General features: G+C 39.3%; 1 protein-coding gene across 5 annotated transcripts in view; it reads left to right on the forward strand.

Moving 5' to 3' along the window:
• The first annotated feature begins 2,263 nt into the window (after positions 1 to 2,263).
• Positions 2,264 to 16,192, forward strand: part of ARFIP1 (ADP ribosylation factor interacting protein 1) — a 41,043-nt gene continuing 27,114 nt past the window's right edge. For 3 of the 5 annotated variants that reach the window (XM_048941604.1, XM_048941606.1, XM_048941608.1), the window contains exons 1-3: positions 2,264 to 2,413; positions 6,262 to 6,341; positions 9,007 to 9,108. In XM_048941604.1, coding sequence (XP_048797561.1) covers positions 6,264 to 6,341; positions 9,007 to 9,108 — 180 coding nt within the window. In that variant the 5' untranslated portion in view covers positions 2,264 to 2,413; positions 6,262 to 6,263. Of the gene's footprint in view, positions 2,414 to 2,758; positions 2,777 to 6,261; positions 6,342 to 9,006; positions 9,109 to 16,192 lie in introns of those variants that run through there. The other 2 variants (XM_048941605.1, XM_048941607.1) reach the window with 2 other exon arrangements.

Genomic DNA, 16,192 nt, shown 5'->3' on the forward strand with positions numbered 1-16,192 from the left:
CCCTTTTTTCTCTTAATATTTTGGCCTTGTTTTAAAGTTACTTATATTCTTATAGTTTCATATTTGCAGTTCATATCGCAAGAAGGAACTTTGGGTTTCTGCAAGTGATTCTTTCCCACAGCACAGTACTATTACCTAACTATAGCATGACGTAGAAAAGTGTTCAGGAAAAATTTGTCTGAAAAGAACATCTGAAGTTTTCGAGAACCTGCTTTTTGTAGAAAAGGCTCTTAGTTCTAAGTGTTGTGCTGTCTAAAACAATATTCCACCTCACTCTCTAGTAGATACAACTGCAGCCGTATGAAGCTAGTAGTATCTTGAAGGTTTATTCAGGCAATGTAGAAAAATCTCTCACTCAGAACTGCATGCTCATTCTAAAACTACCAACATCTACATAGCTTACCACTTCCCTTTTCACTGTTAGCATGCAGGACATAAGGAGTCTGTGCTTCCCCTGTTAACAAACACCTGCAATGGCAACAAGCTTCAAAATTGATTTCACATACACTGTTCGGGGATAAATGTGACTACAGTCTCAGTATCTATCAAGGGATATTTGGTCTCCTAAATAATTTTGGAACTGTGGTGTTCAGATACAAAGGGCTTTGATAAAGAAATGATTGTAGTGACTGCATTTGAGCTTGCTGTCTTAAAATGAAATAGGAGGCAGGAGAAAGTCACAGGCTTTGTAAAGATTTGTAATCCTGATGAGTTGTACATTGTTTAAAACAAGCTCCACAATTTACCTTCAAAGTTCAGACCGAGTTACTAAATTCTTCCTGTTGTTTTCCCCTGTGAGTGTTGCAGCACTCTGATTACTTTCCTCCATCATCCGCTAATGATGGTATCTCCAACCTCTTGACTTACTAATCCTCACCGAGCTATGGCTGCAGCTCTTGTAAACTGAACCCACTTATTGAGATCGCATCAGGCTCTCTCATACAGATCAGCACTTCACACTGAGTGCTCTCAGAAGGAAACAGAGAGCCTCCTTATCTGCACTATGAGAGGTCTGCACAGAGTTGAATAGTAAAGGACATTCAAAACTACTAAAGGGAAACAATTCATAGAATCACAGAATGGCTCAAGTTGGAAGGGACATCAAAGCCCACCCAGTCTCACGCCCCTGTCATGGGCAGGGCTGTCCTTCACCAGCTCAGGCTGCCCAGGGCCCCATCCAGGCTGGCCTTGATTGTCTGGGCATCCCTAAACTTTTCCTTAAATTTGCCTTTAGCAGGAGAAATTGCTTGAAACACACACATGAAGAGATTTAAGTGTACTGTGATTTACTCATCTTCAAACTTCGTTAATGCCAACAGCACCTGTGTTAATGGTACCTTCAACAGTCAGCTGAGTTGGTGCACCAAACCCTATAGAAGGGCCTCCAAGTTATGTAGGGCTGCACAAGTATGAAGACTAGCTTAGGTGTTTGGTTTTGTTATCAAGTATAGTAAACACAGTGACAGTTTAATACATCTTGAATGCAGATACTGCAGAAGTTTTTTCCCTGTTATTGACTGTAGTAATATATGGAGCTGTATAGAAGGGCCCGTATCAAATATAAGTATCAGAAAGGCTGAGAGGGAGAAGAACGGCTTTCCTCAGTGACCAGTTCAAAGCACAAGTAGGGCTGTATTTGTGTTTTGATGCGTTGATAAATGCTTGTGCCACTGGTGTGTGTCCACACGTGAGCAGCTTTAAGAAAGAAAAGCTGTTAAATTTCTATTGTTCATCGCTCAAAAATAAATCAGGCTAGAATTCTTGAACAGAGACAAGAAAATTTGGTTTAAAAAAGCCCTTAGTTCTCAGAAGTCGAGCATTTATTTTTTGTGTTACTCAATGTCTTTAAGTATCTAAAGCATCACGCTCACTTATTGCTGTTACACTGTCGGTGACACCAAAGGCACAGGTGAAATTAGCGAGGCAAGGAAGCGCTAATCTCTTTCTAAGAACGAATTCTCAGTAGCACCAGCTTACTCTTAGGGCACCCAACAACTCAAGGAATTGCTTCTGCCCCTGCTGTACCTTCTACAGTTACCACATTAAAGATTCAAGTAATTTCTTCTTCACCCCGCCCTCCCCCTCCCCACCAAAGCTTATGGCTTTTGGTCGAAAACTTCAGCTCACGGTGCTTTTTCATCATTTTAAATCATTCCCTCCCGCCGTTGCTACGGCGACAGCGTGACTCGTGAGCGACCATAGACACGCCCGCCGCGGCCTAGAAAGGCGCTGCTCGCGGCCTGTCCCCCTCCGGGCCGCCGTATTTCCGGCCAGGCACTTCCGGTTGCTGCTGGTCCCGGAGGAGGAGGAGGAATACAGTCGCAGCGGGGGCTGCGCCGCCCGGCCCAGCGCGGCCTCCTCCGCCCTCCGCCCCGTGACGCCCCCGGGGTGGCAGCGGCTCCGCCGGCGGCAGGTGAGGGCCGGGCCGGGGCTGTGGCGGGCGTTGGTTCCCGGTTTGGGGTAGGGCCGAGCCGCGCCCGCCGGCCTACGCATCGCATTGCGGTCCCTGCGGGAGGGCGGCCGGGCCCGAGGCCTCTTCCTGGTCACTCCGAAAGGCCCCGGTGTGTGGCGCGGGCCTGGAGCTAGCTGCGGGCGGGCTGCCTGCCTCCCTCCCTTCCTCCACAATGCTGGCCGGGCACCGTGCGGGGCCGTGCCCAGGAAGAGGTGGAGTTGAGGAGGGAGCTGGGAGCTCGTTCGCTCGTAGAGGGAAAGACTGCTGGGTGCTGCGTCCTTGTCGTGCCCCTCGGACGTGTTCTGTGCCAAGGCAGTTGGGGCTGTAAGTGTGCCTGTATGTCTATTGCAGCTGGCTGCCTATTCTCAAGTCACTGTAAAATGTGGAAGATGTGTGGTGTTGTCTGATAAATGGGTATTGTGCTGGGGGTTGTGCGCAAACAGTATGTTGTTCTGGTGTTGCTTGGGTTATGTCTCTGAGGTTCTGTTTTTGCCTCAGACCATCTCACAGCCTTCCTTCTTGCCTTCTCTGACCTCGGTGCGTGGTCAGTATCTGACGTGTTTTTTCTGTGCTTGGTGAGACTGCTAACAAGGATCTGTTATCAGCTTTATCTCTGTGTAAAGAGATAACAGAAATGTTCTTCTGCTATGCTGGGAACTGTGTTGTGTGGTCAGAGCAACTCCAAACTGAGCAGTTGTCTGATTCACATGTATGTCTCTTTGTATGTGTGTGCGTACACAGCTAGAATGTGAGGCATTGATTAGGTACAGAGGAATGTTAGGTGGGAAGAATGATATTGAGACATTATGTTAATCTCAAGGTTCTCTTTGTTTTGGTAGACGTTCAGACCATTATAGGAACCCATGGCTTAGGTGATCAGGAGTGGAGCGTGGCTTGACCTGGAGCTGGCAGTGTGTTAGCTGCTTGCAGTACTCAGTCTGCATCTCCACAGTGTTCTATAACTCTCAGATATGACTAGCTTTTGTAGGAGGAGCAGAAGTGGAACTGCAAGAGTGCAAAGAGGAAACTATATTGTGGTTGCAGCAGAAAGTGTTTACTGCATTCTTAATTCCTTAAAAGAAGCAGAACTAAGAATTAGTGGTGATGTCCTTAGTTATAAGTCAGAAGTAAGGAAACATGCTTGACTTCGTTATTTTCTATCTGTCTTTGCATTTTCTGTAGTGTTTCAGCAACTTTTATTTCACCAGATGCAGAACCAGTAATAACACAGTAAGTGCAATAAACTTTAACGGGACAGAAGACTTTCATCTTATTGGCAATTCATTTATTAATAAATAAATGTAAGTGAAGGAGCCAGTGCATCCAGCTTAGGAAAGCAAATGTAAGTGTTGAGAATCCTGTGGTGCTCATTTCTAAGACCGTAAGAGTTACCAATTAAGTAATGTAAACTACATTAAGAATAAAGTCCTTTTTCAAATTTGGTTTATTGCTGATAACGTGCTTTGTTCGTACTTGCTCTTAATCCATAAGTGTGCCCATATAACTGCTAATTATAATTGGTTACGTGTTCTGGAGGATGCTTAGGGTGTTGTTTTTAAGCTCTCACGTGGTTAACTTCTGCCAGCTGAAGAAATGATATGTTAAAATGTCTGGTTTTGTGCCATTCTGGGATACTCAGTGTGGTTGCTGGAACTCCGAAGCGTGCATTTAGTGCATGTGTTGTGCCTGTGTCTTGGGCTTGTTACTGCCACCCAGCCTTCTCTTTCAAGGCAAACAATGCCCATTTTTTAGTGCTCTCTGTAGTTATGGGGACAACTTCCGTCAGCAGGAGAGAGGTGATGTAAATTTCTGTTTGCTTTGGGCAGGTTCATTGACTTACTTGGAACAAGGTTTTTTTGCTTCTTGCAAAGCAAGTTTTTCATTTCATGTAATTTCTGAAGTAAATGTTTAAAGTTTAAACCTGAGTTTCTTTTGTGTGATCTTGGGCTCTGGTGGGTGGTGCAAGTATTACAGCTTTGAGTTGTGTTTTTCCCCACAGCTCTGCACTCTGTGAGTGTTTGCAAGCTGCTCTCACTGTTTGGCTCCTGTTATTGCAGGGTGGAGGTGAGCGGCTCAGTGATGTTTGCAGCAACACTTGGCTGTGAATGAAACCATACACAAAAAAGTGGTCAAGTGACAGAATCATACAATGCTCTGATGGAGTCAGAAGGGTTCTGTGCATACTCAAATGTTCCAGCTGTCTCAGTAACAAGTTGGTCATATATGGACAGAAAGAATAAGAAAGATGTGATTGTGTTAACTATAGGTCAGAGAAAAGGAAACGTGGACAGATTGGATGACTGTGCTTTGCATCTTCTAGCTGCTGAGGGCAGGTCTGGCATGTTTCATGGCTCGATCATCTGCACTCTTCTTCTGCCTTAGCTGTGAGATAGAAGATGCTATTTAGGGTACTATGAGTACCATTGTAAAAGATGACTTGTTATGTTGTGAGTGTTCTGACTGCTTTCAGGAAAGCAGTGCTACATAAACTTGGGGGGGGAGGGAGGAGGGAGGAGTGTAGCATAGCAAATAAATTTTAAAAGCTTTAAATGTCTTTTTGTTTTTACACAGTATCTCTGCACGAATTTGTGAGGTTTGTGCCCCTAGGTTACATCAAGAGTTCTTTTAGTTATCAAGACTTTTCTTGCTGCATATCACATTTAATAACCTTAATTAGCCAGCTCTGCTTATGACTTTTTGTGCTAGCAGTTTTTTTTCCTGATTGATTTGAATACAAGTATTAGTAGGTAGGAGGGAAATCCAGCTTCATTCAGTGGTAGCCCTGAGTGAATTGCAGCCTTTCTGGAGGAGTTCTCTTATTTAACCTTGTTTTTACAAAGCCAACTGGGACATTATTTAGTGTAATAGGAGCTAGGTGGTTCAGTTTCTCATTCTCTGTGTCCTTATTTTAGTTCCCCTGTCGCACAGGATGCTTACCTTGCTAACTATTTGTTATAATTAGTATGTTTTATACCTTGGAAAATTGAAATAGGATATGAATAGTGATCATTCTCAGATTTTTTTCTGATCTGGTGCATGACTAAATCTGTACAGAGTGGTGCAAAGCTCACTAAACTTCAGTCATGTGTGATTATAGTGAGTACTGACAGTCTGTTTAATTTTTAATGACAGGTTGTCTCTTCCTTGCAAAGCATTGAGGGAGTTGTGGTATCACCTGTCCTTACTACCCATGTGAAATCAAATGTGGGTCACGTACCTAAAATAAGTAAGAAACTTAGATACCTGTCATAACCATGCTACTCACTGAGTTGGTTTCTGGTGTATGTGTTGACTGTTACTGAATTTCTTTCTTTCAGTAGGTAAGGTGTTCCTTTTAAACAAGATAATACAATTGAAAGATGACTCTTGCCAATTAGTAAGCTGTTCAGTCTGTTGTGCCTAGATTCCAGTGACTTAGGATCAAGATAAACTCACGTAGTATACATATGCTTCATCTCTTAGCAAAATCTAGAAAAACTGTGTGCTTTGTAATGGTAGGATGCAAGAGGTGTGTTGTTGCAGATGAAAGTAAATATCGGCTGAAGAACTTCGTTTACTTTCTGGGTTTTAGGTTGCAAGGTCAGTGTTTTGTGCAGGGAAGATGTCTTGGATAGGAGCTTATGCTGCTAGACTGTAGTCATTGTCTTCGTTGGACTTCAGTGACCTAAAGACCCAGTCCACCTCTAAGAAGGAGGCTTTTTTTTGCTTCAGTAGAGCTTGCAAAAGAAATTTCTCCTGCAATTTTTGCTTCCATTTCTTGAAGATTCTTTCACGTCAATTAATGCATGCCATCACTATTTTATTTTCAGGTATGTCAGAACACAGGAATGAATCCACAGCACTTCATGAAATTCATCCAGCTGGAGAAGAGGTCCAGTCTGACTCTGAGGTGACTGAGTGATAGCTGTATTAGTGTCACATCAGCCCATCCTGGCAATGGTTTTGGGCTCCTGGAGAGGTTGATTCACGTGGCACAGGGTAGTTAGTGTGGGGATGTAAGTTTGTGAGTAATCGTGAATGGGAGGGTTGGATTTTGAGATGTTGGAGGAAGTCCAGTTAACTGTCAAGAAGGGATTACTTCAAGCAGTGGTTGTCACTGTGCTGCAGGGTTTGCTTCACAAGCTGAATGGATTTAGGCAGCATAGAGTCTAAAATGTGTAAGTACAGCAGAAAGAAGGGATTATTACTTCAAGGTAGTAGTTCTTGTGCAACATTGTGTAGCGAGGCATTGTGTTTGCTGGTGGAGTGGTGGATCTGGGCTGCTTTGGCTTTCTTTTTCGTGGGATCAAATTGAGTTTGCATCTCCATTGTGAGCAAATTGTTGAAGTTCCCACTTGTCTATAGACATTTTAGGAAGCTGTTTCACAGAAATAGAGAGTAGATGTTTCCTTGGCTGCTGTAGAGTGACAGTAGAAAATATTAGTTATTTCATTTCTTTATTCATCACTACAAAGGTAGGAACTTCACTAGATTTGCTTCGGACTGTCCCTGCATACTGTTACATTTCTGAGGATGCAGCTGTATTATTTACAGCTTAAATGAGCTGTGGGCTACACTTGCTGAATGGACACTTTGTTCAGTAATCATACTCGCTGTTTTAACAGAAATATTACTTTGAGTTGATGGTTTCATCTTCTCAGCGGTCAGTAAGCTTATTGTGACTGAGGTTGCAGGAAGCTGCATTCATAAGGGAGATGATTTCTGGTTTTGGCAGTAATCTGTTTGTAGAGCGTGTGTTTTGAGATACTGTTGTAGCTGTTCACCTGGGGCTGTGGCAGAAAGCAATTCTTCAGGTTCTTTGTACTTTCTTAGTCCATTATTGTCTCTGTTTTGTAGTTACAAGTATTGGAACTGTATAACCTCTGCTCTAAAATTGCATCAGTTTTGGAGAACTGATGGCAGTGGAAAAATTCCACAGCCCCTTTTTGAGCAGAGGTCACCTTCTTTTAACCCGTGTTGTTTCTACAGTCTTGTTTGCTGAGCAAACACACATGTACTTACCTGGGGAAGAAGTAGGGGAATAAGGAAAGCTGATGTGAGAGTGAAGAATTAGAGGTAACGGGCACAAAAGGGGAGTCCTCAGAACCTCCATGTAAATCAGTGAGGGAAATACTAATCACATTCCACCCCACAACTGTAGTCAATTCATCTTAGCTTTTATGAAGTGATGGTGCGGTCACCTCTTGCCTCTATGTTATAATTAGTACACTGAGCATAAATTACTGCTACTGATGATGTACTGATTTATGTTTTGGGTGGTCAGAGCTGGGTCAATTGTTGTAGCATGTGTCAGGCTTTCGTGCATGCTCATGTTAGAGTTAGTAGAATCACAGTTGAGTGAAGTGTGAAATGAATCTTACTGTTGGAGAGGAGTTGTCCATGTTTGATGTTCTCTGTTCTTCACTCTTTCAGGACATGGTTCATCTTTTCTGTATCACATTGAATGTGATCAGAGTGTTTGTCCATTGTTTTGCATGTGTTCAAGTGGTTGGTAGAGGTTGTCACGTTGTATTCTCACCAATATGAGATTCATTCTGAGGAGGGTGGGCAGCATAGTTGTTACTATATGATATAACCAGAGCTGATAAAGTCACATTCCATAGTTTTAGTGAAGTTACAGATATTCAACTCAAATGTTTGCATCTACAGCAATGTTGTCTGCAAGTATAAAAACACAAAAGCTTTTCATACAAACATCCCTTTTCGTAAGTGTGGTTTGAGAGGTTGCATCAAGATGTGCTTCAAAATAGCAGGTAATTTGTTTAGAACCAAGACCAGTGTCTCGTGCTTTGATGGTGTTGCTCTTATAAATAAATTGTGTCTGTTTCTTGCAAGAGTCTTTTCCAGATCTTAACCCGGGTCATTATTTGAATGCAGTGGTTACGCTGCAGCTTCTAGTCTTCATAAAACAGCAGCATCTTGTTACTAACTTTGGCTCTGGAATTGCGTTGGAGCTTTCCAGTTCTGGTGTCTGTGTTTCACTATAGGTTTACTGCTGTTGGCTGAGTTGGAATTGTATGCCATCAGTTTGGTCAGAAGGTGGCGCTAAATTATGAGAAAAGCAAAAGCAAGTTAAACAACTTTAAGGCTTGGAATCATCATTTTATTTTTCTTATAAACAAGTAAATTTATTGCTTTTTTTATTTTTCCTACCTAATACTTCTTGTTTATTGTTAGCCAGTACAACTTCATTTATCAAAGCCTGCCTTTGTTGTAGTTGGAGCAGCATTAACTACATCAAGAGTCAAAGTGTGTGTATGGAAAGATTAGGTTTGTGCATGGCTCTATGTCTCATTTGTCTACTCCTCTCCCATCACCTATCCTGGTGTTTCCTATTTCTTAGATCTTGAAGCTTTGTGTTATTTCGGAGATGCGCTTGCATAGTAATGTGATTTGGGTTTGTGGTGAAATGAATGTATGCAGACCTAGTATATCAGAATATTACCAAAAGGGAAATAAGTCAGCTGGCACAAGATCTACACATCAAATATTCTAATATAGATCACTCAGTGTATTCCAGAACCAACGCTAACCTGTTTCTTCTGGTACAATAGGAAGGTGCAATGGCTCAGGAATCTCCCAGAAATTCAGCAGCTGAAATTCCTGTGACAAGCAATGGACAGCTGGAAGATTCTCACGAGCACAGCTTTAACAGGGTAAGAGCTTTCCTTAGTGTCTAACAAGGTACTGTTATCAGAAATGCTGAAGTTAGAATGCGATGCGTAATGTACTTCACTTGACAAAGTTTTCTCAAGTTTTTTGGTATTTTAGTTTGATAAATGTTAATCTTGTTGGCAATAATAATAAAGAAATTCTGCCAAGGGTGCATACAGATGGCTTGCGAAGTCAGGTGTGTGCACTTGTATGTTATTGATTTGTAAGTCCTTAGGATATCATTTTTTTTTTTTATCCTGACAGTTTTACCTAAGCAGGAAAGCAAACACTTAAAAAATACTGAAGCCCTGTGAAGTCCTCAAATAAGTTCTATAAGCAAGTTTCATATTGTCTAAGGCAAGCTATTTCTAAGGGAGGTTAAGTTAGGAGGTAGCACACCTGTAAGTAAAGATGGTCACTTTCTGATGTGAAGCTGTAGATAGGGCAGAAGTAATTTTTCTATACTTAACCTGGAAAATTTACTATTGTATTGCTGTTATTAGATAAGTATTACACTTTGTTATGTTTGTAGCATGTGGAATGAGTTTCACCTCATCTGTATGTATCATCTGTGTTTTTCTTAACCTGATTGTATTTTTCAGCTGGTTCTTCTTTTGTTTCACTGCCCAGCAGAGGGTGCTGTGCTACAACTTTAGGGATTTGGTGTTGGTCCTCTTTGCATTTATTTTGTTTTTTGGTTTGTTTTTCAGTTGGAGATCTGGGTAATTAACTCATCTTCATATTTGCTATCTGTCAATACACAGATTTTGAGGAAATCTCTAAGCTCAAACAGTTCCGTGCTCATCTGCAATACTGAACTATTTCTAAGAGAAATAAGAAATACTGTGCACAGCTTGGACTTGTTCTGTCCTATAGAGTAGGGGGCAGGAAAAATAATTCCTTAAGTTTAAGAAGTCATGTGCAACTGGAGCATATTTCCTGATCATGTGTAATTAAATGAAGTAGAAACTCAATTTTGATTAGATTATGCCTACGTTTTAGGTGGGACAACTGAAGTAAACCTTAATGTGTTAGTAGGTGTAGGTTCACTTGGGAATAGAAAAGCAGATGTACTATTTTTGAGACTTAGAACTTTGATGATATGACTTGACTGCTGTCTCAAAGCTGTCTGTCCTTTACCTAGAAATTGCTTCTTAGGAGTAGCATGTTCAATAATTTTTTAGTATTTATGGTACATGAGATTGTACTCTTGTTGACTCGGTCACAGCACTTGTTTATTCCAAATATAATCACCATTTTCTGTGGAAAATTGAGATGTTAGTGAAGTTTTTGTTTATGATTGCGTGGTAAAATTGAGGTAGATTCTTGCAGATGCTATGCATTTTTGTGGCTTGGAGTTAAATCTGTTCTGAAACTTCCACTAAACTTAAAAATGGATCAAGTATTTGGTTGAGTAGAAGAAAAATTATGCTGTGTGAATTTGATCATGTTTTCTGCTGTAGCTTTTAATACATTTTTGTATTTACACATTTTTTTCATATTGGAGTCAGTGAAGATGAACTTTTTGAACTGTCTTGTGCAAGTTAACACCTGCATGACCTAAACTCAAAGTATGTGATAAGTGGGGCTGCTTACAAACAAAACAAAGAAAACAATCTCCTTGAAATTAGTATCTATCTGTTTACTGATCTCTTAGTCTCAAATTTTAATATTAAGATTCCATTCATCTTTGTGTTTATTATTTTTAATGGTTAATGCTATGCTTTTTTTTTTTTTGTTGTTGCCAATGTTTTCAGTAATTTTTTTTTTTTGTTATAACCTAAGGCAATATTCTGCACTACAGTACTTCTATGTTGAGTTTTCAGGGGTCTTCTTCCCATTAACCTATGGGAAGGACAGACCAAGCACTTGTCACTTAAAAATGGGGCAACATGCCATTATCACAAAGTTGTACTCTTACCGCAGTGCTCAGTAAAGTGTGTGAGCACAGAGGGATTTTTTCCACTCAAATTCTAGTGTACTTTTCAATTAAAATTTCTTGGTACTTGGGGGAATAAGGGTATTTTAGGTTTTTTTTCTTATTGTTGTGGTCAGTGAGATGTACAGGTGTACATTGCATAATTCAGGTATAAGATTGAAAAAGAAAAAGTAATCCCGTATTTCTGTTTGCTCTTCTACTCCACTTTGCCACAAGCACTTGATAGTTGGTATGTTTTTTTGGTAGATTGAGTAAAGATGTAGTTGTACAGTGTGCTTTTCAAGATTCTGTGGTTATAAAGATTTACACGCCTTTTTAGCAGTATCATCAGACCTCATCCATGAGCCACTCAGGCATGACATTTTGACTCAACGTGGTGTTTGTATGTTCTGAAGCATGACAAATACTTCATTTTGCAAGATAACACGATACAAATATATTTATTTTGAAGTGGCAAGGAGAATTGCTTGTTCTTTGGAAGAAAAAATGTGACTAGTTGTGCAGAATATCCAACAGAACAGATTGTAATGACGTTGCAGGAAGAAGTGTATTTGTTCCATTCTTGTGGATATATATTAAAGCACTACTTGATGCATCCTCAGTGAGTTGTAGCTCCTGTACGTTTAAGAAAAAAAGTAATGAAAAAGACATTTACAAGGTAGCTTGAGTGTTTGCTGAACTGTAAAATCTCATTTAGAAATAAGCTGCTGCATATGCTGTCTAGTTTGTAATAGTAAGAAATGCCTAAGGAATTCTGACAAGTTTTGTCCTGCCTCTATGGTAAATGGAATTTTTTTTTTACTAACAAAGCCTGTAACTTAAATCATCAACGGATAAAATGTCTAATGTTTCATTACAGGAAGGCTTGAGCTGGTGCTTTTCAGCTCTCCAAGCTCTGTTGAAACTTAGTTAAGCTCTAAAGACGTGATATTTAGAAGTGTTTGCTGATGTTTGGATGCTTTTTAGTCTGTGTTAATAACAGAGAACTTCAGTGATTACTAATTAAGTATGTTTTTCTTGCTATTTTGTACAAGAAAACACAGAAAAAAAATGTTGGTTTATGTTTTTCATGGGTTTAAGTCACTTATCCCTTTCTTGTAGAACTAAGTTTTCTTCCCATGGAATTTCATTGCTATTAGAATAGTAGTAGCTTTAATGTTGCTGAAGGGATAAGAAGTGAGAAAGTATATTATTCCTTATTGAATCACATGCCATGTGATGTGGGAGCTGCATAGGAATAATTTAAAAAGCCTTATTCATTTGGTCTGCCTGTAAAGGTACTCAAGAGCTATAAGCTACTTGTTATGCTTAAACTGTTGTATGAGATCTGTATTAAGTTCTGAAGGCTGCATCTCTGAAATTCTCATTTCAGTGTTTCTGTTTGCTTTCTGTGTTGCAGATCTCTTCTTCTGTCTCTTTTCCCCCTTCTATAAGAATAAAACATTGTTAAATATGTATATAATACTTGTTATTGTTCCCAATTACCTTTGGGAAGAGAAATTGAACTTAATTGTTAGTATTCAATCTGTTATATTTCAAGCACAAAATAAACTTTGAGATTTGGTGAACCTGAGTGCAAATATTCAGTATCTTGTTCTGTAATTCTATTAGGTTTCCAGGTTATGCAAATAGGTAAGGTCAACTCATTTTGTCTTTTCCCATTAAACGATCCCCTGGCCTTCTCTCTCATGTTCTACCTAAAACATCTGAGTTCTGTTTGATAGGTTTTGCTGTACTGACTGGTGTGTCTAGAACTCAATTTGTGCACTTGTATTTTAATTCACACTGGTTTTAGAACTCAGATTGGCATGTCAGTTATAGAAAACTGCTTTTGAAATGAAACCAGTTCAGTCTGTCTGTTTGTTGCCAAGCGATCTGCTTGTCTTAAAGAACAGTAATTATGAATGTGAATGGTGAGAGTACAAGTGAAATAAATATTAAAGCAGATTGTGATTTAGTGTTAGGTAAGCCTAAAGGATTGTGGCAGGAAAAGCTTACCTTCTGTTTCAAGAGAAATGTATGTATTGAGAATAGAGGCAATACCAGTCCATGTTTTCTGCATGTTAGAAGTACAATAAAGCATTAAGCATAAAAATAAATTGCAGGAGAGCTGTAATTTCTACTGATATGAAGATCTAGGGAATTCTTGGAAGATAGAGATTGAGTGAGACAAAGGGTAGAGGAAAATGTGGGATAAGGAGCCCCGCCAGTGCGTCCATTAGGGCTCTAAGTGCAAGTTCAGAACTCTGTATCTTACTAGATGGATGTTATGTCTACTCACTGAAGATTACACTAAAATAATCTTTAAGACTTTAAACTGGATCTTACAATATGATGTATTACAAGTTCTTCCCAAAGGTAAATTTCATGTCTTATTAAAAACATCATTGAACATTTGAAAATTATATGAGTGTGATTGTTTCCAGTTCTAGTTGCTCAACTTTGAATGGGCTCCTCAAATTAACAAGGAACGTGTTGGCCTGTTTTTCAATTGCTTTTTTGAAAGTAATAAAGGCACCTAAAATTGTGAGTTTTGAAACTGTTGTCAGTAAAAAGCCAACAGTGATACTTGGACTTCTGTTAATAATGACTGATGCAACTGTGCATTCAGTGTCATTTGTGCTGCGAAAATTCTACCCCGTGGAGAAACAAAACTGTTTTGCTATCTTTATCACTTCATTTTAAATTTGAATGTAGAGCATGGATGGGAAATGTCTTTATAGAAAGAAGTCTTTTAGCTCAGCCCACGTTTCCTTCTTTCCGTGTGTTCTGTGTGACTTCTTTGACGTGTCTACCATATCAAAAGAACTGATACAAGTTCATGCTAGTTGGCCTGTATAACAAATGGAAGAATATTGCTGTTGGAGACATTTAAATAGGGCTATTCTCATTATAATAGCATTATGTGGTGATTTGAACTAAAAGTGGAGTTTTAACCAGAGACTAACGTAGTTTAAATGCTCTGTGCCGTGCAGGTTGTTTGCACTGACTCAAGTAGACCGTACTTTTATTCCTTTGGGCCGTTACCATCCTAAATGGCTAAGAATGGCATAGGTAATTCAACGCCTTGACTTCACGGGGATATTCTAAGTTGTAGTTTTTATACTTCTAATTGTGGGTTACAATGGAAATACCAGATGATAATTGCATAAACAAATGCAGTGTTTCATTCATCATTCTCAATTGTATAAGAATTAAATCATCGGTTTCTGTGGTGATGGCAATACATTACAGGCTTGGATTTTTGAGATGTATGAGTGTATCTTGAATTCTAGTGACGTTATGAAGAAGAACGTGTCAAATAACAAATTTGAAAGCAGGTTTTATGATCATCAAACTCTTTCTACTAGCTGGAAGAGCAGTAATTAGTCAAAACATGTTTACCTTATGGTTGAAGGAGAATCTGACTTGACTTCCTATGTTGTAACAGCAAATATTGATGGGAAAAAGAGAGCTATTTACGTTGCTTTCTTCTTACATTTCCAAAATATCCGTAAGCACTGTAACAGCTTCTCTTAAATGTGAAGTCTGCAAAGGTAATCTTTTCCTTACTCTAAGGTGTTTCTAAATTATCCTTGAAGCGATAAATTGCTTCATCAGGAACAGATGTCTGAGTAGCCTTTTTGTCTGTCTTTATTGCTTATAAGGAAGCACGGTCAGTTGTAAGAATCATGTGCTAAACTGAAGTTTACATGCAGAAACATGTCTGTACTCAATGAAGTTAGCTGCCATGTTTGTAAACAGCAAAGAGGCAGTGGATTGGTAATCACTGATGACATTTCTCATTGCGTAAACATCTTTCTTCAGCAAGGTGTATTTCAGCTGGTTGGTACAGGTACTAAAAGCAGGCATGAATGCATTTCTTCACACTGCACTTCACCGTTTTTGACAACTGAAGAAAAGATACCTCTGAACAAATGTTTTGTGCTTGTTTATGCACCTAGGTGTATACATGCCAATAAAAAAAACCTGCCTAATATACCCCCCTTGTATATCTTAATGTGTTTTCATGAACTGAGTAGTATTTTTTTTTATTTTGCAGAAGGATCTTTTTGTATGTTTTATAGTATTCTGAATGATTCATTTAACTGTAGTTTGTTCAGTCTGTTTAGCTTCGAATCAAAATTGAACAGTATGTATAAAAGCATTTTGGTTGCTTAAACTTAGATGTGAACTTCTGTATTTACAAAATAGATGTTCTGCATTTTTTTGTCTTGAAATACAGATGATGGCTTGGATTCCCATTTTGAACATGCTTAGGGAGGTTAGCTGTTTGGCTTCAGATTTTGATATTTTTGTGAAGTATACAATGTGCCAGGGTGCCCTTGGGGAGAAAAAAAGTTTGATGTTGTGTTCTGTTTTCCTAAATCAAGGCATCTTCCTCTCTGCTATTTGGTTATCATTATGCTTTCTTGTGGCTCCTACTGGCTTGCAACATTTTGAGTTAAATGGACCGTGAATACCAGTTGAACTAGGTTGAAGCAAAGCTTTCCATCATACCACCAACTATGTTTACTTCAATGGAGGTACCAGTGGAAGTCAGCTGCAAAGACAAAGTATGTATCAGGTGTTGAGATCTGGTTTATTTGTGAGATCAGGTTCTGTGCGACTACTGTATGTTTTTCATGGTATGTATTCTTTCCCATTTTCTTTTTGGTATTATGCTTCAGGTACATAAATGGAGCATTATTTATATGAAATAGCCAGTTGTATGAGTACAACTGTTGGAGTTGGTTGCTCCAGTTGCAGTAACATTGTCGGTTTCCCACATCAATGACATTTCTACCATATTGGGATTCACGCTTGTAGCTTTTGCTTTTTCTTCCCCCTAGGTGTTTGTCTTAAACTGAAGACAAATCAGTCTGTGGAGATGTGATCCAAAGCCACTTCTTCACATTCTGAGCTTTTAGGCAGTATCATTCTTAGGCAATAGCTTATATCTTGTTTGTGGACTTGATGACTGCAATATTACATGAAACATACATTGGATTTTAAAGATGATATTTTGTGTGTAATCTTTTAATTGCAAGTATTATGAATAGTTACTGTAGGTATCCAGGCAGTGGCAATTTTTTTAGAGCTATGTGTAGTTTTTGTCTACGTATTTCACTATTGCATTCTGAAATATTGCAATATTGCATTATTGC

The sequence above is a fragment of the Lagopus muta genome, chromosome 4, assembly GCF_023343835.1.
Source record: "Lagopus muta isolate bLagMut1 chromosome 4, bLagMut1 primary, whole genome shotgun sequence".
Taxonomy (NCBI): domain Eukaryota; kingdom Metazoa; phylum Chordata; class Aves; order Galliformes; family Phasianidae; genus Lagopus; species Lagopus muta.